Genomic DNA, 24,399 nt, shown 5'->3' with positions numbered 1-24,399 from the left:
TGACGTAGGTCTACGTCAGTTTGCGCAGGAGGGCCGCACTGCCGCAGTAAATATGCAGCAGGCGGTCGGGAAGAGGTTATAAAACGTGAGCTGGAGTTTGGCTTCAATTTGTTAGTGGTTCTAAATCGGCTAATAGATTGAACACTCCCCCCCCCCCCCCAGACTGACAATGCTGCTGTCTGCTGTGCCTCCTGTTCTCATTCCTCCAGAGTTGTGTCTCACTAATACAGGAGATGTGTTACTGGCCAGATCCCCAGATGACAACAGAGGGAGGAAAGCCAAAGAAAAGAAAACTGATGCAGCCACCTAACAATTGGTAAGCTGCAATGTAATACATTTTTGGTTTTGGGTTTAACCACTTGCCTACAGGGCACTTTCACCCCCTTCCTGCCCAGGCCAATTTTCAGAGATTTCTTTTGGTGGTATTTAATCACCACTGGGTTTTTTATTTTTTGCTAATATTTGGAGAAAAAAAAAATGTTTTTCATAGTTTTTTTATAAAATTTTGCAAACAGGTCATTTTTCTCATTCACTGATGTGCAATGATGAGGCTGCACTGATGGGCACTGCTAGGCTATACTGATAGGGTTGCACTGGTGATTACTGATGAGGCGGCACTGATAGGCAGCACTGATAGGTGACACTGATGGGCACTGACTGGCAGCACTGGTGGGCACTGTTTGGACTACACTGAGAATCAGGACACTGATAATCAGTGCCCTGATTATCAGTGTAGACATCCCTTTCACACAAGCCAGTTATCGGCTCTCCTCTCCTCAGGCTGTCAGCGTGAGGAAAGGAATGCCGATAACTGGCTTGTTTTTACATCGTGATCAGCTGTCATTGGACACAGCCGATCACGTGATGAGGGGCCGCTGTGATTGGCCCTTTACCCTGATCTGTGATCAGCTGTGTCCTCGCACCGGAGTGGGCATGATCATGGAAGGGCGTCATATGACGCCCTCCCAGAATTGGCCAGCTGCGCTGTAGCAGTCATTTAGCTATAGCGCGGTCGGCAGTGGTTAATATCGCTTAAAGTTTAATTATGTTTTTTTTTTTTTTTTGCACCAGTGACATAACTCATCTGTAATGACACAAGTCCCATGTCTGGCTGGCCTCACGCCTATATGAAGAAATTGGCCTCACGTCTGCCTCCTCCATTTGAACTTCTTTCCCAGAATACAAAGTGTTCTGTGACTGGGGGGGTGGGTAGATGAATATATTAAAAATATACAGGATTTATATAGCGCCAACAGTTTGCGCAGCGCTTTACAATATATAGTAAAGGGAGACAATACAACAACAATGCAATTCAATACAAGAGGGTTAGGAGGGCAATCACAGAACACTTTGTATTCTGGAAAAGACTAATATAAGTTCTATAAACAAAGGACTTTCTCACTCCCAAAGGCTGATGCGTTGTGCTGTGGGGAGGAACCTGGCGGCAGTGAGGAGAGATTGCCATACTATGCAAAAGCCAGCTAAACATGGGATTTAATTACAGGTTTTGATGAGCTTGGGTGTGTCACCTGTATGGGCCAGCCATTCTCCACCCTGCAGCTGCATGTATACAAGGGGTTGGGAAGGCTTAGGGTCCTTTCACACGGCGCGGTCCGTTCTCTGCTCAGCGGGGGATCGAAACCCGCCGATTCCCTTTGAGCAGGCAGATGACAGCTCCGTCTCCGCTCTGTGTGCAGAGACGGAGCTGTCAAATCCCCCGCTCTCCTGTATGGGGAGATCGGATGAGCACGGACCGCCTGTCCATTCTCATTCGATCCCATCCGCCAGATGGATGGAAAATAGGGTTTCCATCCGTCCGGATCGGAATCAGATAGCAGCAGGTGTCAGCGGAGATGTCTCCGCTGACATCCGCTGCCTCATAGGGATGCATTGAGCATCCGATCCGATCCGCCTGAAAAACTGACGGCCAGGCGGATCAGATCGGATCGCCCGAGTGAAAGAACCCTAACACTTGTGGGTTGAGATCGTAATAGGGATGTACATAATAGGAATCCCAAGGACATTTCATTTGTGGGCATAGAAAAACTTGAACCTCATTAGAGGGGATGTAATAAGACCAGAGAACTCTCTAAAATTTAAACAAAGTGGGTTTATGAATTATGTACCTATACCCCATGTGGTTTAAACGTTAATTGTTTCAGCCCTATCTACTTTAGTCTGATTGTGGTCCAGATTGTCTTCATTTTTTTTTTTGGTGATATGTATCTTGTTTTGGAGGTACCCCTTTCTATAGGTTCTCCTATATATTTTTTAGCAAATTAGTTTTTTACTAATCAGATATTATTAAGGGCTTAACATTTTTGTACTTTATATTCCGTGTTTTTTAAAATTTTTAAGCCTTACTGATTGTATTTTCTTGAGAAAGTGTGTCTGCATGTTTTTTATGCTTGGACACCGATTTATCTTTGCTTAAAGGCTCTACACCCCTTTTTATTATTTTTATATAAGTGGGATGTACTTCTTATGTGTCAGCTGCCTTGATTTTAGATACCTATTACACACGGCGCAGAATTCCCATATTACATATCTTAAACTGGTTGTTCACACAAATATTGTAGCTGCTGATTTTTATAAAAGGACACTTATCTGCCCAGGGGTCCAGCGCCTTCCTCACCTGGGCTAGTTCTTTGCAAGCCTTTGGGTTCCCAGTGCCGGCATCCTAACTGTGGGCAGCTGGCTATGCTGCTTTCGGCTTCACAGCCGGCTGCCCACTGTGCATGCGCGAGCCGCGCTGCGCTTTGTGAATGGAGAAACAACAGCAGCAGCGGTGCGCTTTACCCAAGCACCAAACCCACTATGACCTAAAACTTCACTTTTATTCATAATGGTCTAAAACTCATAATGCAGAAAATGAAAGGAAGTCAAAAGGATGCCAGGTGTGTGACCTTAAGGGACAATGCGGAACTTGTACAAAAATACAAAATTATGGAACAGATATACAACCGCTTTCATTATAGGCAAAAAACAGCCAGACAACTAGTATGTTTTTACTTGCCGTTGGTCCATTTTTCTGTCTGAGTGGAGATGTGCATAGGGTAGGGTCAGTATCCTGGCCACATAACACAACCCAAAGGCATGGATTTGTTATACCTGAAGGGTTTCACATGTACTGTCACTTTAAGGCTGGCTCCACCCAGGAGTGATGACAAGGGTCAAGCGGCAGAGTGGCCATCTTAGAGACATGTAAGAGATGCATTGATATACAGAGCTGTCTTGTAATGCATGAAGAATATAACAGGATTGATACTGAGGGTTACTGTGGTTACTAAAAGGCTCAGCTGCCCATCAAAATCAAATATAGCACTGTATCCTTCCAGCCTTGGAAAATAATGCGCTCCTATCAATCCACGATCTCCATAAAGATCTCCCTTTTCCTCCTACAACTAAACCCACATTGCCCCAATAAATCTAATCACCCATAAAAAAACAGAATTTAACCACAAAAATACATTAACCGAACATGTTTTGCCTTAAAACAAGGCTTCATCAGGGCATTACAGTGCAAAAAGTGTGTTTAAAGCGGAGTTCCACCCTGGGAATACATTTTTTAATAAAAATACCCCCGGGACAGTCAGGGCTAGTACATTCCAAAATGGCTAGCCTCTGATCTGTCCCGGGTAGCACTAACCTTTTAGGAGAAATAATTACCTTGAAAAAGTATTGTCCAGCACTGCCATCTCAGGTGTGGGCAGCTTGAAGCCAGCGCGATCCTCTTCTGCGTCCTCTTCCGTCTTCTTCGGTCCCACGATGCACAGAAGCTGTTTAGAAGGGAATGACGCGCGCACACCGGAAGTGACGGCGGGGCCGGTGCAGGCGCATTGATTCCTGGGAGCGATGGCGTTCAGCTCCCAGGAATCATTGCAAAGCCAGGAAGTGACGAATCGCCGTGGCCGCCGAGGGGAGGAAGAAGGAAGTAAGGTAAGTATATTTTCTTCTATACGAGGTGACCCGGAGCGAGAAGATGGAGGTAAGTATAAATTTAGGGTGCAACTCCACTTTAACCACTTAAGGGCCAGAAGGTTTTACCCCCTTAATGACCAGGCCAATTTTTGCGATACGGCACTGCGTTAATTTAACTGACAATTGCACAATCGTGCGATGCTGTACCCAAATAAAATTTATGTCCTTTTTTTCCCACATATAGAGCTTTCTTTTGGTGGTGATTGATCATCTCTGTGATTTTTATTTTTTTGCGCTATAAACAAAAAAAAGAGTGACAATTCTGAAAAAACTATATATTTTTTTACTTTCTGCTATAAAATATTCCCAATAAAAAAAATGTAAAAATCTAATTTTTTCATCATTTTAGGCCTATATGTATTTTGCTACATATTTTTGGTAAAAAAAAAATCACAATAGGTGTATATTCATTGGTTTGCGCAAAAGTTATCGCGTCTACAAACTAGGGGAAAGATTTATGTCATTTTTATTTATTTATATTTTTTTTACTAGTAATGGCGGAGATCAGGAATTTTTTAGCGGGACTGCAACATTGACTGCGACATTGCGGCGGACAGATTGGACACCTGACACTTTTGGGGGGACCAGTGACATTATTACAGTAATCAGTGCTAAAAATATGCACTGTTACTGTACTAATGATACTGGCAGGAAAGGAGTTAATACCAGGGGCGATCAAAGGGTTAAATGTGTGCCTAGGGAGTGCTTTCTAACTGTGTGTGGGATGGGATCCCTGTGTTCATCACTGACAGAACAGCGGTCTGCCCTGTTTACATCGGCAGACCGCCGTACTGTCTCCATGGGAAGCCATCGCCTGGCAGGCATCACGGCCGCTGGACCCGCTGATTGGCTCCCCCTCTAGCCTCCAGTGGCATACGTGTGCCCACATTAACTGCTACACGAAGGGACGTACATGTAAGTTGTTTTGCGTAACAGAGCCGACCTGCAGAAGTATAACTACGGCGGCTGGTCGGCAAGTGGTTAAAGGGATTGTAAAGGCAGGTTTTTTTTTTTTTATCTTAATGCATTCTATGCATTAAGATAAAAAAAAAAAAACTTCTGTGTGCAGCAACCCCCCTAATACTTACCTGAGCCCATCTTTATACAGCGATGTTGCAGGAGTGTCTCAGCTGCCGGGACTCCCCTCCTCATTGGCTGGGACAGCAGTGAGGCACAATTGGCTCCGGCAGCTGTCAATCAAAATCAGTCAGCCATTTAGGAGAGAGAGGGGGCGGGGCCGGGTCACAGCTCTGTGTCTGAATGGACACAGGGAGCTGCGACTCGGCTTGCGTGCCCCCATAGCAAGCTGCTTGCTGTGGGGGACCTCAACAGAAGGGAGGGGCCAGGAGCACAGAAGAGGGACCCGAGAAGAGGAGATTTTGGGCCACTCCGTGCAAAACCAACTGCACAGAGCAGGTAAGTTAACGTGTTTGTTATTTTTTTGTTTTAATTTTTTCAATGAGACTTTAAAATGACTTTAGGAAAAGTACATGGCAAAATGGCTTTGCGAATGGCCCCGCAGTCTTCTGTGACCTGTGGCGTGTCCCAGATACAGAAAACAGGTGAATTGAAGAAAGAATAGAACAGAAAATAAAAAAACAAGAATAGCAAACACAGCAGCTGTTTAGCTGAAATTCTCCTATACTATATATAGGAGGCATTACCTGATGTAAGGTCAATAAAATAGGAAACGCTCTCTCCACTATTCCTGGTTACATTCAGCTGATAGGAAGAACCCACTTCAGAGACCAGTGATTGTGAAAGTACCCCCTCCAGTTGGGAAGCCATTTGTTGTAATGAGAAATCAGCAACTGAAACAGAAAGATATTTGTTTTAGTACAATATAACTGGAGTATGACCTTTTTCTATGCATATTTAATTATAGCCATAAGGCCATGTAGAATAAGGTGACCGGATTTTCAAAATGAAATCCAGGGACACCCAACTGACCCTGCCCTCAAAAAATATATTTTTTACTTTCTGCTTTAAAACATATACAATAAAAAAATGGAAAAAAATCGAAATAATATAAATTTAGGCCAATATGTATTCTGCGACATATTTTTTGATAACAAAAATCCCAACAAGCGTATATTGATTGGTTTGTGCAAAAGTTATAGTGTCTACAAGCTATGGTATACATAATGGATTTTTTTTCTTTATTTCTTTATAGCAATAAAGCATCAAACAAAGCAGTACAATACAAAATAATGATGGCATCTCACAAAAGGCAAACAGTGGCAGAGTTTTACAGAAATATAATGTACATTTAATACCAGACATAAAAAAAATGAATAAATAAAACTTCTCTGTGAAGTCGAGGAGGCAACCACAGGTAATATTACGGGACACCAGCCACAGTACACACTCAGTCGGATACTTAGATTTTTAGGAATGAAAAAGTGGGGACCAAGGGAGGTATACAAAGTACAAAAAAGATGGGTATGAAGTGGAGAATTGTAGGAAGGGGGGAGAGTGAGAGAAAAGAAAAAAAAAAAAAAGGGGGAGGGGGGGGTGGAGGTGAAAAAGCTAGGCTGGTTTTATTTTTTTTATTTCATTATACTAGTAATGATGGCAATCAGAGATTTATAGCATGACTGATATTGTGGCAGGCAATCTGACTCTGACACTTTGTGGGAACCAGTGACACTAATACAGTAATCAGTGCTAAAAATATTCACTGTCACTGTACTAATAACACGGCCTAGGAAGGGGTTAAACATCTAGGGCAAGCCAGTGTTTATCTGTAACAGTGTGGTGTTTTTACTGAGGGATGTGCTGGAATTTTTCCCTGCTTTGCAGGGAAACATAACCCACCACATCCCTGCTGACAGGACGGAACTCCTCATTGTTTATATATTTAGAGCTCCATCCTGTGTCTCTCTTCACCGATTAGCAGGTGACGGCGGACATCCATTGGCCAGCACCCGCTGATCGACATCTGCTGTGATTATTTACAGACAGCAGAAGTGGCGTGCGCCCTCTACGTGGAAGTGCAGAATCATGTATATATACGGGATTCTGCTCAGAACGGCCACCCTGTAGCAGTAAATTTGCTATTAGCAGTCGTGAACTGGTTAAAAGAGTTATGGTGTATATATGGTATGGTTTATATTTGTGAAAACCAGTTGGCATTCTTAATCCAGTTTGGTGTGTCTAGAGTTCTTTGTATGTTTGGAGTTTATGCCGCCTTCCGTCCCATGTTACATCACTTCTGTTTTCAATGTGAATCATGGCGCCACTTTCACACCTGCAAATCATATAGTGGTTCCATATTTTTGTCTAACCCCTGTACAGATTGGGATTTCCGATGTCACTCTGGCTTTACTTGCATTCTTGTGTGCTGGGTTTAACCACAGAAAGCAATGGTTTCAAGTCAGGAAATTAGCTTTTTCAGGAGGCGGCCAGCAATGTCAGCCTATGTATTTCTTATCCAGCCGGTCTGCACTCCAGCAATTTACTTGTTCAGGTATCCTGAAAGGAGGCAATACATGAAGGCAATGTGATATCAGAGCTAGTTTGCTCAGCCTTCTGTCCCTATGACACAAAGAAAGATTTTTGAAGGTATAGGTAGATTATTATAGGTAGATTACGCCCCTAGATGACGTCACGTGTGACGAAACGCGTTGGTGCGCGACAAGCTGAAGTCACCATACGCAACTAGGATCCAGAAGGACGGAGATTAGTGAATTTAAGTGCAATACTTTTCATAAAAAATTATCATAAGGTTTTACACTATGGAGCTGTTCATTTACTTTCTATGTGGATTACCTGCTATCGAGCGGACCGATATATAAGGAACGGATTGGAGGGTTTATAGTGGATCTGGTTCTTCTGTGGCGCAGCTTTTTTTTTCGTATGGGTAGATTACTCGGTAGTACTAAATTTCCTGGAAAACATTACCTTTAAGCTGGCCATAGACACTGAAACAATGGTTGGTTGTGTAGGCCAGCACATTCAGCTATTATTAGTGAGGAGGCCTACATAATGGGAAAGGTATGGTGCAGACACCTCTGCCGTTGGTTTAACCCAGGGGTGTCAAACTCAATTGTATCACTGGCCGTATCAGCATTATGACTACCTTCAAAGGGCCAGTTGTATCTATAGGACTAGATTTCCAGAGCACCCCACCCTTTACATCAGATGTCAAGAGAGAACCCCTCCATCATTAGAAGTCAAGAGTCCCGTACCCTCCCTTGCATCACAGTGCACCCCCCTTACCTTGTGCTACTGCAAAGCTGGGAAGAAGAAACAACAAGGTCTGGAGGAGGACCAAAGGGGGGCTGGAGTCTGCTGAATGCTGAGATTAGGGGAGGAGGAGACGAGGGGGTGCTTCAGCTGCACAGAGAGGCACAAGATCTGTAGGAATTGTTCTGCCCTCCCCTCTGCTGCTGACTGCTAAGACAAGGTTGGGGTGGAGACGAAGGGGCTGCAGCAGCTGCAGGAGAGATGCGAGGGCCAAAAGAAATGGCCTGGAGGGCCGGATTCAGCCCCTGTGCCTTGTGTTTAAAACACATGGTATTACCTGTCCTATCACTATATCTATTTCCCTGGATCCATTTTTATTGCTCCCTAAAGGAAACCTGTACTGAGAGAAATACAAAGTCTACCACCATCAACCTCCTTTTATAAATGCTAGTTGCCTGTCAACCATGCTAACCCTTCTACTTCAACACATTCTGATTCACAGATCTGCAAAATGCATACATTCCGCATATCAGACTTCCTGATCTACACACTAGGAAAATACTGAAGGGGTTAGGTCAACAGCCAAGCAAGTAGCATTTTCAGAAGAAGGTTAACAATGGCACCCTTCGTCTTTCATCATTGCATGTGATCTGCTGTGCAGATCACAAGCGATGTCTGTCTGACATAAAATGTATGGCTGAAATCGCATCGCATTCGCACCAAAATGGTGCAAGATCCTTTTTTTGGTTCGCTCTGGAATCAGATCGCATGGGTGTTCACATCTATGCGATCCGATTCCGGCACTATTTGGCAGTTCGCACTACGATCCAATCTGGGGGTGTCATTAACTTTACATTGACCCCCCCCCCCCCAGCGATTCGCAGATCTCAGTGTGAACCACTGTGCGATTCTGGTGCAATGCTGGAAACGGCACTGGTTTGCAGGGTTTCCGGCATCGCACCAGTGTGAACGGGGATTTAATGATTTAATATCTGTAAACAAAAAGCACATGCCTTTGTGTTTCCACCTATGACAAACAGGCTAAGCCTTGGACATAAAGTGGTTAAAGAGCTGTTCCAGTAACTGATGTTTTCTATATACTATCTCACTGGCTATTTATGAGACCATCATAGTATTCCAGGACAATGAAGGTTCCTCATAAATCAGAAACTATAAGGAAATGTTTTTCTGGCAAGAGCATGTGAGAGATAAGAGCGGGTCAGTCAATGTCATGGTGAGCAGGATGAACACTCGTAATTGATGTGCTGACCTTGGCATGATTTGGTAGGGTGATGAATTACTCATGAAGTAATAGGGAAGTACTCCCTTCCATTAATGATGTTCCTTTTTAGGTAAATAAGGTTACCAGTCTGCATTTAAAGGTAACGTTTACTCTCTTTTTACTGGGCTAAAAATAGGAGTTATACTTAAATTGTTTAAAGTAACTTTAGATGCAACTCTGTTTTTTTTACATTTCTTTTCTTTCATATTTTTGTTATGTACAGAGATTTGTAGATTAGTTATAATAGTGAGCAAACACTTCGGGGGGGGGGGGGGGATCGTTCCTAACGGGAGAATACAGTGATTTTTGCTAGCAGCTATAGCTGCTGGCATTAATCCCAAGCTAGAAACATGCTGGTTGTACCCAAGGTAATCAATAGATTAACTTTGGTGCTTTCAGATTGGCCATAGATGAATCGCATTTCGACCGATCTCTGCTGAACTAACCGAGGAATGAACTTCTCTCATTCGATCCTTATTGTTCTAAATACATTCAAAAGAATACCTGTTGATCTGGCCAGAAATCTTGTGAACTTGCTGTGCAGACTAATATCAGTCACATTGTTTTTAGTTAGCTTTACAGAACCCCACCCCTCTAGGTTATGAACAATAGGAAAAAGGTGGCCGTCTGTTGTCCCAATATAGAAGTGTGATTGAAACTGGTCATCCCAGGACAGGATGATTGTTTCTCCCCTACAAACATTAATGTGAGCGGAGTTCAGCCTAATGTGTCAAAATGAAAAAAATCACAGTTTTTCTACCTTTAGGCCCCTTTCACACAGGCGCACCGTTCAGAACCGCCTGTCCGTTTCTTTGGCGGATCTGAACGGATGCCTTATGTATCTCTATGGGGGCATCAGATGTCAGCGGAGACATGTCCGCTGACATCCGATCCGTCAAATCTGGACGGATGGAACCCCTATTTTCCATCCGTCCAGCGGATCGGATGAGAACGGATAGGCGGTCCGTTCCCATCCGATTCCCCCATAGAGAACAGCGGGACCTGACAGCTCTGTCTCCGCACACAGTGCGGAGACACAGCTGCCATCCACCTGCTCAGCGGGGGATCGGCAGATCGATCCCCTGCTGAGAAAAATGGAGTTCGCCAACAGACTCCCTGTGTGAAAGGGGCCTTATTTTGCAGTTTTTAGTGCTGTCACATGATCTCAAATTTCTTTTCCTGCAGAGTCCAAGAGCAGCAAGTGGGTGTGGTTACTGAAAACTAGTGACATCACTTTCAGGGAGGGGCACTGTTCTTGTGTAGCCAGTGGGCGTATACAAAATGGGAGGAGCTGATAATGATTTCCCACGCAGTGTTCTTTCATCAGTAAGGATGCATTGTATACACATATACAGTATAGCTGTACTGGGGGGAGGGGGGGCACATATACAGTATAGCTGTGTTGGGGGGAGGGGGGGCACATATACAGTATAGCTGTGTTGGGGGGAGGGCGGGGCACATATACAGTATAGCTGTGCTGGGCTTTGAATGAAGACTACCAAAGAAAATCAACTGACATTCGGCCAGTGTGTAGAGCAGTCTGTCAGACAGAAGCTGATCTAAAGATCGGCTTCTGCCGAAGGAGTTTGCTGGAAAAGCAGGGCTTGCAGTGAGTTATTACAGAGGGGGTGTCCCCCTATCAGAACACAAAGGCATAGCGCATCAGATCACCATACTAATATTACTTTGTACAGCATCCTCTGACCTTTTTTTTTTTTTCGTCCTGCCCGCTGGGTTGAACAAATAAACAACTTCTAGTGTGTGCCCGGCATTACTGGGGGAATCACCAGTTGAAAAAAATAAATAAATAAAAAAAATAATGCACCCACCAGATGTAAGCTGCAATACATTACATTTTTGGTTTTTGATTTAGCAGCTTTATAGAAATGGTGCCAGATAGGAATCAACCAACCAAATTCACTACTAGCCTTCTCCATCTCAAGTCTCAGTGCCAGATATAATTCATTTTAGTATATTATAAGGACTCAGGACATGGCTTTGCTGGGCTGGTTTCTTATATTAAAATACAACTAAAGGCAACACTTTTTTTTTTTAGTTTTGGACAGATTGAAGAGGGATTAGAACAACCGTCAGGTTTTATTGCAGTCTGTGCCCCTGTTAATGCACACTAGTAGAAAATCTGCCGAAAATTCCCTCCCGTGGTAAAATCGTCTGATTTTTCGGCTAGTGTGTACACAACTTTCAGCAGCCGATGCCGACATTTTCAACGAAAAAAAATGGAGAGACAAACACCAAAATGTTTATCTTCCGTCCCCAGATGACCAATTTTCGTTTAATGTGTATGCAGTACGTCCGCAAAAAATCAGATACGAAAGACCAGAAAGAGAGAGAAAGATCGGAGGATATTTCGTCTGGTTTTTGTCAAGTGTGTACGAGCCTTTAGGGAGATTCACCCTCGCTATTTGTCCTGTTTACTGTTATCACTAAAAGTAAAAGTACAAGAAAATTCCTAATTTTGGGTTGTCCCCAGAAAAGTAATAGAGGGGAAATTTTCCAATAGAGACACCAAATCCTCTCATTTTCAGGGATTTCCTCTCACTTCCTGTTTTGGCTATGGGACAGGAAGTAAAGGGAAATCTCCCTAATGGGACACAGATGGCAAAAAAAAAAAAAAAAAAGAAAACTGACAGGAGTTTTAAGCCTCTCTTATTCTATCAAAAAAAAAAAAAAAAGTTTTGCCTCTAGTTCCTCTAGTTCTACTTGAACTTGAACTTTAAGGGTGTAAAAGTTGTGTTCATCAAGACTCACATGTTGATTTTGTGTAAATGCAGATCGGTTTTATTTTGAAGAAAAATAAAGTATACAAGCTTAGAGCAACAAGGTTGTTGGTGCCACAACATACAAAAATATAGTGACATACCTCGGTACAAGGAAGTGACAGCAGGACAAATCAACAAAGGAACGGTTACAAGAGGGTGATTAGGCAGAAATACAATAATAACGATAACCTGTATACCTTAATATGTAATAAAGCATGACAGTAGAGAAAAATGCAGGAAAGGGAAAGAAGTGGAGGAAGGGGTTTGCCTTGGAACCTGCACAAGGTTAATCACATTTGTGATATACATTTTTTTTTTCATTTACAATGTGACAATCAATTCAGATAAGATTCATTACCAGGCATGTTTATAATGCTTAGTCAAAAAAAGTTTGATTTAAAAAAAAAAAGCTAAAACATTGATTGTCCATAAACTGACATTTTTATAAATGATAAGAAAACACAGGTTAAGTGTAATTCCACATGGTACTAATGCAGGGCTCAACAAAACCCAGGCGCCAGGTCACCACAGCGACAACAAATTGCTTCCTGGCACCTGGGCTGCCGCCGAATGCCTCCACATTCTGTGTACTGCCCCTCCCCATGTATCCCAGGCTCTGCTTGCTCAAACTGGCATAGCGGGTGCTGTTGGGTAGAGGGGAGAGACAGAAGCGGACACATGTCCGCTCTCCTCCTCTTCCTGTTGCTGACATTGTGACGTCACTTCCAGGTCCCCGTTGATTACTATCACTGCCAGGAAAGAATGTAATGCAGTGCAATGTGCATTACATTCAATGGAGCTCAGGGGGGACATGCATGACCCATGCATGAAACTGTCACTTTTTGTCCCCTATGTGATAGAAAAAGTTAAGCAAAGTAAAGTTAAGTTAAGAGTTAAGTAAATAAAAAAAAATGTACTTGTAAAAATGTAAAGCTACGCCCAAGCACATAAAATTCCACCCCAAAAAAATGGATGCCCCCCCCCCCATATATATATACGCACATACAAATGTAGATGCACGTGGCAGGGCGCCAATGCCTGAAAACATTGATTATGATACACATGTTACATTTCCCCGTGCACGCTGGAATAAGAGCAATAATTCTAGAACTAGACCTGCTTTGTAACACTAAACTGATGACTTATAGGGGGCTTTTAAAGTGTCACCTTTGGAAAATATAGGATAGTGAAGTTTGTCGCCATTTCACGAAGGCACAAAAAAAAATTAATTTTGGGTATCTATATACTTGGCGCAACCTCAGCTTTTATATTTTACCAAAAAATTGCATAATTTATTGCACTTTTGTGCCCCCTAAAATTAACATTTAATGTTTTTTTTTTCCCTGAAACTTTGCTTCCTTTGTGGTAAAATCTTGTGACATAAAAAATTGAAACTACCACAATTTTATTCTCTACTTTATGTCTGCATGCGTGCAAAAACGGCTCACCTTTAGGAACATGTTACATGTTTTCACCCGTAAACTTTGTTAGTTAAAAAAATACTGGCTCCTGCCTTTTTTAGCTGGCTTCTAAATTCAAAGCAAATTTGTCAAGCCCTGTACTAATGTATGAACTTTAGATTCCAGGCTGGAAGTTCCTGCGTAAAAACGTGTATTACAAATACACACATGTGAAAATTCTTCAAGCTTTTCTTGTATTGTGTTGTACATGCGTGAAATACTGTTCAGCAACGCAGATTTTTATTTTTTTTTACTTATCTATATACAGTACAAGTTTACGTTCCTGTGTGTACAGGTGCATTAAAAACCATGGGCTGCATTTAGGATCCGTTCACATGTAGGCATTTTGGGGCATTTTGGGGGCGTTTTTCTGCTCTAGGATCAGCTCTCAAAACGCCCAACAAGACAAATCCTATTAATTTCAATGGCCCCTGTTCACATCTGAGCGTTTTGACGCCGTGAGCAAAACGCCCAACGCTCAAAGTACATGAGCTTCTTTTTGGGCAGATTACAGGCGTTTTCCATTGGTCTCTATTCAATCTAAAAACGCCTGCACAAAAAATGCATGTAAAAACGCCTTTAAAAACGCCTGCAAAAACGCCTGAAAAAACGCCCATAAAAACGCCTGTAATAGCAACGCCAAGATGTGAACGTAGCCTAAGATCAGTAAAAAACAAGCCTGAACGCCTAAAAACGTGGCATTTTTAGGCATCTGTGTACAAAAGCCCTAACAGATATGAATAATCTGGACTTTTTCATTCAAGGGGTATCTTGCTTATGAATCAATATTTATATACACATTTTTTTAAAATACAACATTCATAAATCTCTGCATTACTGAAGCTCCTCACCTGGAGATGGTGATGAATCTGTTGTTACGGTTTGCTGGGCCAGTGATACGAGTTGTGCAACCATTTGCTCCAGTCCACCAGTGGGGCCCAAAGCTGGTGGGGGGACGGGAACATTCACATGCTCTTCATGGGGTCGTAAGACAGCTTCCAGCTGCACCTCTGTGTGATTGATACACACCCCATATGCCTTCACCTGTTCATTAATATCTTCCTGTAATACATGAGAAGGAAATATCAAAGTAATCTGTAAAGCCATTAGAGAAACATATACTGTACTACTAATGAAAACAAACTATAGTTACATAGTTACATAGTTAGTGAGGTTGAAAAAAGACATCAGTCCATCCAGTTCAACCTATGATGTGTGTGTGTTTGCTTTTAACCGTACATTGTGTACCCCTGTATGTTGTGGTCTCCAAGGTGCCCATCTAATAGTTTTTTGAAACTATCAATGCTCCCAGCTGATACGACTGCTTGTGGAAGAGAATTCCACATCCTTACCGCTCTTACAGTGAAGAACCCCTTACGCATTTTAAGGTTAAACCGCCTTTCCTCTAGTTTTAGTGAGTGGCCACGTGTCTTATTGTATCTCCTCTCTCTGAATAGTTTGTTCCTTATGCTAGGGTCACCAGTACAGTATTTGTACATTGATATCATATCCCCCCTCAATCGTCTCTTCTCCAGAGAGAATAGGTTCAGTGCTTGTAGTTTTTCCTCATAGCTGATGTCCTCCATTCCCCTAATTATTTTTGTTGCCCTTCTCTGGACTCTTTCCAATTCCAGCACATCCTTCCTGAGGACCGGTGCCCAGAACTGGACAGCATACTCCAAATGTGGCCGGACCAGAGTCTTGTAGAGCGGGAGAATAATCTCTTTATTTCTGGAGTGAATCCCCTTTTTTATACATCCCAGTATTCTGTTGGCTTTGCTTGCAGCGGCTTGGCATTGCATGCCACTGCCAAGCCTGTTGTCTACCAGTACCCCCAGGTCCCTTTCCATCCTAGACTCACCCAGAGGTTCCCCCCCCCCCCTAGTAAGTAGCTTGCTTTCTGGTTTCTGGCCCCCAAGTGCATTACTTTACATTTTTCAACATTAAACCTCATCTGCCATGCAGTTGCCCACCCCGTTATTTTGTTCAGGTCCGCTTGTAAGGTTTCCACATCCTGCATAGAAGATATTGGCATACTTAGTTTAGTATCATCCGCAAATACTGAGATTGTACTAGATATCCCCTCCTCTAGATCATTTATGAATAAATTAAACAGGATTGGTCCCAGGACAGAACCCTGGGGGACCCCACTTTCCACACCCGCCCAATCCGAGTACTCCCCATTAATCACCACCCTCTGTACTCTCCCCTGGAGCCAGTTCTCTATCCAGGTACTCACCTTATGGTCCATACCTACCTTCCTTAGTTTGTACAGTAAGCGTTTGTGGGGAACGGTGTCAAAGGCTTTTGCAAAGTCCAGATACACCACATCCACCGGCTTACCTTTATCTAGGTGGCAGCTCACTTCATCGTAGAAGGTTAATAGATTGGTTTGGCAAGAACGATTTTTCATGAATCCATGCTAATTACTACTAATAATACAGTTTTCATTACTAAAGTCTTGTATGTGGTCCCTTAACATCCCCTCCAAAATCTTGCAGACTACAGATGTTAGGCTGACCGGCCTATAGTTACCCGGGATACATCTCGGCCCCTTTTTAAATATTGGTACCACGTTGGCTTTTTTCCAATCAGCTGGCACCATACCCGTCTGTAAACTATCCTTAAAGATCAAGAATAATGGTCTGGCAATCACCTGGCTGAGCTCTTTAAGAACCCTCGGGTGCAAGCCATCCGGTCCCGGTGATTTATTTATGTTAAGTTTCTCTAGTTTCGTTTTAAGTCTATCTTCTGTTAGCCATGGCGGTATTTCCTGAGGTGTGTTGTTTAGTTCGGCCTTACAAGCTAGGTTTGTGTAGCCCCCCGATTCTTTTGTGAAGACTGAAGAGAAGAAATTATTTAACACTTCTGCCTTTTCTCTGTCCTCAGTGGCCATATTTCCTTTGTCATCTTTTATAGTTACATAGTTACATAGTTGGTGAGGTTGAATAAAGACAAAAGTCCATCCAGTTCAACCTGTGTAGATGTGTGTGGCTGTAATCATCTTGCATACCCCTGAATGTTCTGATCCTTGAGATGTACGTCTAAGAGTCTTTTGAAAGCCACCATACTACCCGCAGAAACCACCTCATGTGGTAGAGAATTCCACAATCTTGTAGCCCTAACAGTAAAGAACCCCCCACGTTGCCTGAGGTTAAAACGCTTCTCCTCTAATCGCATTGTATGCCCCCGAGTTCTCATGCAATCCCTTCGACTGAACAGCTTTTTTTCTAAGCCTAGATCCCCATTTAGATATTTAAAAATTGCTATCATGTCCCCCCTCAGGCGTCTCTTCTCCAGGGAGAATAAATCAAGCGATTGCAGACGCTCCTCATAATCAAGGTCCTCCAATCCCCTAATTAGTTTAGTTGCCCTTCTCTGGACTCTCTCCAGCTCCAACACATCCCTTCTGAGGACTGGTGACCAGAACTGGACCGAATACTCCAGATGAGGTCGGACCAGAGTTTTATAAAGTGGAAGGATTATAGTCTTATCTCTGGAATACATCCCTTTCTTTATGCATGCTAATATTCTGCTAGCCTTGGCAGCTGCCGCTTGACATTGCATGCTGTTGCCTAGTTTATCATCAACCAAGACTCCCAGATCCTTCTCCATTTTTGATTCTCCCAAGGGTTCCCCTCCTAACGTGTATTGTGCTTTTATGTTTCTAGTCCCCAAGTGTAAAACCTTACATTTCTCCACGTTAAACCTCATTTGCCATGTCTTTGCCCACTCCGTTATTTTGTCCAGGTCATTCTGTAGGATATCTGCTTCATGCTGTGCTGTTATTGCCCTGCCTAATTTTGTGTCATCTGCAAAAACTGATATTGAACTACTGATCCCGTCCTCAATGCTGTTTATGAATAAATTGAACAAGGTTGGTCCTAGGACTGAGCCTTGGGGGACCCCGCTTACTACCTCAGACCAGTCTGAGTACGCGCTGTTTATTACCACCCTTTGGACACGCCCTTTTAGCCAGTTCCGTATCCAAGAGCAAACCCTGCTGTCGATACCTGCAGACCTTATTTTATAAATTAAGCGCTTATGGGGAACTGTATCAAACGCCTTAGCAAAATCTAGGTACACCACATCCACTGGTCTGCCCCTATCTAGCTCACAGCTCACCTCCTCGTAGAATGTTAAGAGATTGTTTTGACAAGAACGCCCATTTTTAAACCCGTGCTGGTTACTACTGATGATGCTGTTGTCCTTAGCAAACTCTATGATATAGTCCCTTATCATCCCCTCCAGAAGTTTACATACTACTGATGTCAGACTGACAGGCCTATAATTTCCCGGTATATGCCTCTGACCCTTTTTGAATATCGGAATCACGTTAGCTTTCCTCCACTCCCCTGGTACATCTCCTGTCCTAATACTGTCCGCAAAGATCAGGAACAGTGGTCTGGATATAACCTTACTGAGTTCCTTGAGTACTCTCGGATGTACGCCATCCGGGCCTGGTGATTTGTTTGTGTTGAGTTTATCCAGCCTTTCCCTGATTTCACCCTCTGTTAGCCATAGTGGCAAGTCCTGTGTATTACTACTAACCATACAGTCATGGTCAGTGTACCCCTCCGATTCCTGTGTAAAGACTGATGAGAAAAAAGCATTCAGCACGGTTGCTTTTTCAGTTTTTCACATTTATGGGGCCAATGTGTTCTGGCCTCGCTTTCTTACTGTTTATAAACTTAAAAAACTTCTTGGGGTTCTTTTTACTCTCCTCCGCTATATGTCTCTCGTGTTCTATTTTAGCCGCCCTGATTTCATCTTTACATTTCTTATTACACTCTTTGTAATGCTTAAATGCTATCAATGACCCCTCAGTCTTGTATTTTTTGAAGGCCTTTTCTTTAGCATTAATATACCTTTTTATGTTGGAGTTTAACCACCCAGGGTTTAGCTTTGCTCTTTTAAATTTGTTTCCCTTTGGAATGCACTGGCCAATCCCCTTGTTAAGTATGCTCTTGAAGCACTCCCATTTTTCCTCCGTGTTCTTTGTTCCCAGGGTTCTATCCCAATTGATATTTTCTAGCAGTGAGCGCAGTTTTGGGAAATTGGCTCTTTTGAAATTCAGCGTCTTAATATTACCCTTGTGCTTCCTATTACTGTAATTAATACTGAAACTTATTGACCTATGGTCACTGTTTCCTAAGTTCTCCTGTATTTCTATATCCGTGAGCAGGTCTGCATTGTTAGTAATCAGTAGGTCAAGTACCGCATTGTTTCTTGTCGGTGCATTCACCATCTGACCCATGAAATTGTCCTGCAGAACATTTAGGAACTGCCGAGCCTTGGCTGAGTGTGCGGTTCCTTCTGCCCAGTCTATATCAGAATAATTAAAGTCCCCCATTATAATGACATTTCCCATCCTTGCTGCCAATCCTATCTGTAAAATGAGGTCCACCTCCCCCTCCTCCCTCTGGTGGGGGGGCCTATAGCATACGCCCAATATTACCTTCCCCACCGTGCCTTCCCTTTGAAGCTCTACCCATAGGGATTCTGCCTCGTCCTTAGCTCCATTATTAATATCATCCCTCATATTTACCTGTATACTGTTCTTAATATACAAACATACCCCTCCCCCTTTTTTACCTTCTCTATCTCTGCGATAAAGGGAATACCCCTGAATGGTCGCCATCCAGTCATGAGAGCTGTCAAACCAAGTCTCAGTTATCCCCACAAAATCTAAGTCCTCCTCAAACATCAGCAGCTCCAGCTCTCCCATCTTGTTGGCCAGGCTTCTGGCATTGGTATACAAACCTCGTAATTTTGACCGGTTACAAATATCCTCATTTGATGTTTTTAGGCTGCTCTTGTGATTTTTCCCCATACCCACCCTGGGTATAGGAGCTCCAAACACCCTACCGCTAATGCCCCCATTTCTGCCCTCTGAATCTTGCTTTCCACTGGCTAATTCTACATCTGTACCCTCCCACCCATTCCCTAGTTTAAAAACCCCTCTAACTTTGTGGCCATCCTCGCACCCAGTACGGCTGCACCCACCCCATTTAGGTGCAATCCGTCCCTACCATAGAGCCGGTGGCCGACTGAGAAGTCGGCCCAGTTCTCCAGGAACCCGAAACCCTCCTTACTACACCAGCTCCTCAGCCACTCGTTAACTTCCCTAATCTCCCGCTGCCTCTCTGGTGTGGCTCGAGGTACAGGTAGTATTTCGGAAAATACTACCTTGGAGGTCCTTCTCCTCAACTTAGCGCCTAAGTCCCTGAAATTGTTTAGGACTCTCCATCTTCCTCTGCCTATGTCATTGGTACCCACGTGTACCATGACAGCTGGGTCTTCCCCAGCCCCACCCAATAATCTGTCCACCCGATCCGCAATGTGCCGAACCCGAGCGCCCGGCAAACAACAGACTGTTCGGCACACACGGTCTTTGTCACAGATTACACTATCTGTCCTTCTAATAATTGAGTCCCCTACCACCAGCACCTGTCTTTCCTTTAACTTTCTCCCAGCCTCACTGGAGGAGTTCTTCCCCTGGCAGCTAGGGGCGTCGCTCTGCTCCAGCAATGCTGGTCCCTGACTGGTTTCCCCAACATCACGCAACGGGGCGAATTTATTGGGGTGTTCCAGCCCAGGATCAGCCTCCTTGCCTTGTCCCCTTCTACCCCTCCTAACTGTCACCCCTCTAAACTGCTCTGATGCCTGCACCTCCAATACTCCCCCCACCTCTGTGCAGACCCCTGTCTGCACCTGACTGGTACGATCCCGGCTCTCCTCCGGTATGGACATTCATCTCAGTGTTGCCAGCTGCTTCCCTAGATTCAGGACCTGAGCTTCCAGGGAAGCAACGTGCTTACATCTTGCGCATTTGTATTCGCCCTCGATCACATGTCTGAGGAACTCATACATATCACAAGATGTACATCGAGTCGCATCTCCACACCCGCCGGGCATTGTACCTACTAATCTAATCTAATGGGGATTCAGTAATTTAAGTCTATCCTATGTGGCTATTTCCTGGCTTCCTAATGCTACCTTCTCACCCTCTGGTACTCCGCTACACTCGCTTGACACTCAGTTGCACAACACTCACAATCTCACAGCCCGGTCAGTCGCACCACACTCACAGTCTCACAGCCCAATTCAGTCGCACCACCCTCAGTCGCACAACACTGTCAGTCGCACCACAATGTCAGTCGCACAGCCCTGTCAGTCGCACAACACTGTCAGTCGCACAACACTGTCAGTCGCACAACACTCGTCGACACACACAGCCCGGTCAGTCGCACTCAGGTAGTAATAGGTACTCCCAGACACTCAGGTAGTAATAGGTACTCCCAGACACTCAGGTAGTAATAGGTACTCCCAGACACTCAGGTACTATCTCCAAGCTATTTAAACACAACCAGTCTAGGTTCCCCAAGAATGTCCACAACCTCCCTATACAGGACACTTAGGCTGCCAAGTAAGAATTCTGCAAAGTTTATAATGTCTGATGAAGTTGTTGCCTTCCATTCTTCATAAGAAGGAACTTCCACCTCCCAATGAAATTTAACCATGCTTTCTCTTTACCTTTGGTGCCTGTTTTATGCTGCATGAATATACTGTACTTACAAGCCCACTGGATCCAGCGTTGTCCTCTTCTCTTGCATATCTCTCCCAAGGCCTCCTTTACAAGTGTATTAAAACCCATAGTCCAGACTGAGCCACCAGGTGATGCGTGCAGGTAGCCCATGTAAATATTTTAGGCTGCAACATGAGTAAACGAATGACTGAATGTAAAATGTACAAAAAGAAACCCCTTAAAGTGATATTAAACCCTTTTTTTCTAAATTTTAGAAGATGAGGTCCAAACTCACCTATTATGCATGAACTGGGGGAATCCATGGCGGAGAAGGATCTGGGTGTTCTGGTAGATCCTAAGCTTAATAATAGCTTTCCAAAGCAAGCAAAGTCCTTTCTTTTTTTTTTTTTTTTTTTTTTTTTTTTTTTTTTTTTTATTAATAGTTTATTGGTGTATAAAAATATAAAGGTACAAACAGGCAAACAGCCAAAGTAGACAAAGAGATCGTACAGCATTATGCAGAAAGATTGCAAAGTTACAAACAAACAATCAGCTAACTTTGGTAAAAGTAACAGTGTATAAATGCATAAAGCAAACATCATTAACAACCAAGGGGGATCGGGACAACTCCACCCTGTGAAGCGCATCCATACAAACAGGAATTGGAAGTGGAAAGGAAATGAGTGGTGGAAGTGGAAGAAGAAGAAGTAGACATCAAAAAGGAATGCAAATCGTCAGGAGAACCACGCAAACAAGTCGGGCAAGTCCGAGTCGAGACCCATGGCCTGGGTGGTCAAAAACCCAGGGACGGGTGACAGGGGGGGTCGTCCGGGGGGGGGGGGGAATGACGACAAAGCCAGGAGGATGTGCAGAAAAGGGGGGAGCCAGTTGTCCGGGCCCGCCCAGAGACAACAAGGCTTCCAGCGGAGGACCGACAAGGAGGGAAAGGGAGACAGGAAAAGGGGGGCGGGGAGGGGAGGACAAGGAGGAAGAGAGAAAAAAAAAAAAAAAAAAAAAAAAGGGGGGGAGGGGAGGAGACAATGAAAAGCAGAGAGAACGAAGCACCCATGAGGTCAGTGAGAATGGTACCACAGGGTCATTACTGACAAAGTCGGGAGTATTCCGGTGTGGAAGTATAGTCAATCCAGCATGCCCATTTTTTGTAATGTTTGGAAGGAGCATCTCTTGCGACGGCTATGAGCTCTTCCATTTCCGCAACCTTGGAGAGGCGCTGGAACCACTGCTTGACGGTCGGCACTTGTGTGGTCTTCCAAAGTGCCGGGATGCACTGTCTGGCGGCGTTCACCAGAAGAATCGCAAGGGATTTAGAGTAAGTCCTACTGGAGGTAGAAGAGTGGTGCAAAAGGTACTGGGCAGGAGTGAAGGCGATGTCAGCTGTGGTCACTCGCGTCACAATCCTATGAACTTCCTCCCAAAAAGCGGTGAGGCGAGAGCAGGTCCAGAAAATGTGGAGGAGCGAGCCAGGTTCAGCGTTACACCTCCAGCAAGTCTGTGAGGTGGAAGGAAAAAACTTATGCAATCTCGTGGGGGTGTAGTACCAGCGGCTAACCAGTTTGTAACCGCTTTCCTGCGTGGTGACATTAAGCGAACACCTATGATTGTTGGTGTGGATAAGGTCCCAGTCTTCCGGGGTGAAAGTGACTCCCAGATCCGCTTCCCAATCCTCGCAGCGCTTGAGCTTCCTCTGCTCAGGCTCATCTAGCAAGAAAGAGTGGATGGTGGATAGTAATCTGCGAACCGGGCCTTCTTGTTGGCATAGGTGGTCGAACGGGGACAAGGTGGACAAGGAGGGGCAACTGCGAGAAAGAGACTTAAGGTACTGCTGGAGGAGCAAGTGTGACCAGGGAAGTATGGGGGGCATGCCGGACTTCGCAGAAATGGAGGAAACTGAAAGAGGTGCGTCGTTATCCCAAAGATGATGGGCTCTCAGTTGGACTTGAGCCCAGTTCGAGGTCAGATAGGTACGGTGCATGCCAGGAGGGAAGTCGGGGTTCAAGCGCACAGGAGTCATGGGACCCGGAACCGTGGAGATAGAGCGAGACATGGAAACTGCCCGGAAGACTTTTAGAGTGGGACCAATAAGCGGATGGAGTGTAAGGGCAGGGGGGATATGTGCGTCTCGTAGCCACGGAGACGAATGGAGATCCAGAGCGGTAAAGCTCTTCTCTATGGAAACCCAGTCCTTATGACTCTCATGTATGTTCCAATCCGTTATTCTAGTAAGGTGACAGGCGGCATAATAGTTATACAGGTCAGGAAGGCCAATACCTCCTTTGGATTTTGGCCTCGTGAGAGTTTTATAAGAGATGCGGGGCTGTTTGTCCCCCCATAAGAAGACAGTGCTGATACGACGGTAGGTCTTGAAGAAGGAAGGGGGGAGCAATATGGGAATCGTCTGGAGAACGTAGAGGAGGCGGGGTAGGACGTTCATCTTCAGGACAGCCGCCCTGCCGAACCAGGACAGCTGCAGTTTGGACCAGGACCGGAGATCCTTCGATATTCGTGTAATGAGTTGTGGAAAGTTACGGTCAAATAGGTGTTGGAGATCAGATGGAATTTCGATGCCTAGGTAAGTGATGGAGTCCGACTTCCACACGAATCGGAAATTCGCCTGACAGCGCTCGACTTCCGATCGGGGTAAGGTGACGTTGAGCGCGAAAGACTTGGAGAAGTTAATCCGAAAGTTGGATAGAGAAGCGTACTCGTCGAATAATTTGAGGAGCGCAGGCAGAGTCGTGATGGGGTCGGTGAGAAACAACAGTAGGTCGTCCGCATAAGCGGCGAGCTTATATGTACCGTCAGCGAAGCGAACCCCGTGGACCGTATCAGTGTGTCTGATCTTGTGAAGAAGGGGTTCCAGAGTCATGATGAAGATCAAGGGAGACAGGGGGCACCCCTGTCTAGTACCATTGGAGATACGGAAGGCACTCGACAGGGTGTCGTTAACACGCACCCGTGCCTGTGGCGAAGCATACATAGCCATGACATATCCAAGGAATCGGGGACCCAATCCCCAGGCGGAAAGCGTTGCCGCCATGAAATCCCACGACACCCTGTCGAATGCCTTCTCAGCGTCTAGGGAGAGCAGAAACCCCTTCTGGTTAGTGGTAGAGAGGACATGGTGTAGATTAAGAGCCTTGATGGTGTTATCACGGGCCT

General features: G+C 44.5%; 1 protein-coding gene across 1 annotated transcript in view; it reads right to left on the bottom strand.

The window, feature by feature from the left end:
• The window catches only part of STOML1 (stomatin like 1), a 65,220-nt gene that overhangs the window by 3,891 nt on the left and 36,930 nt on the right, over positions 1-24,399 (bottom strand). Inside the window, exons 6-7 of the mRNA XM_082256569.1 lie at positions 14,543-14,753; positions 5,646-5,792 (exon numbers count right to left, since the gene is read on the bottom strand). Of these exons, the coding sequence (XP_082112695.1) occupies positions 5,646-5,792; positions 14,543-14,753 (358 nt within the window). The remainder of the gene's footprint in view (positions 1-5,645; positions 5,793-14,542; positions 14,754-24,399) is intronic.

Source organism: Pelophylax lessonae, assembly GCF_965119305.1.
Source record: "Pelophylax lessonae genome assembly, chromosome: 4".
In the NCBI taxonomy this organism is placed as follows: domain Eukaryota; kingdom Metazoa; phylum Chordata; class Amphibia; order Anura; family Ranidae; genus Pelophylax; species Pelophylax lessonae.
The sequence above is the reverse complement of the archived record's forward strand: the minus strand, read 5'-3'. Positions and strand labels throughout refer to the sequence as shown.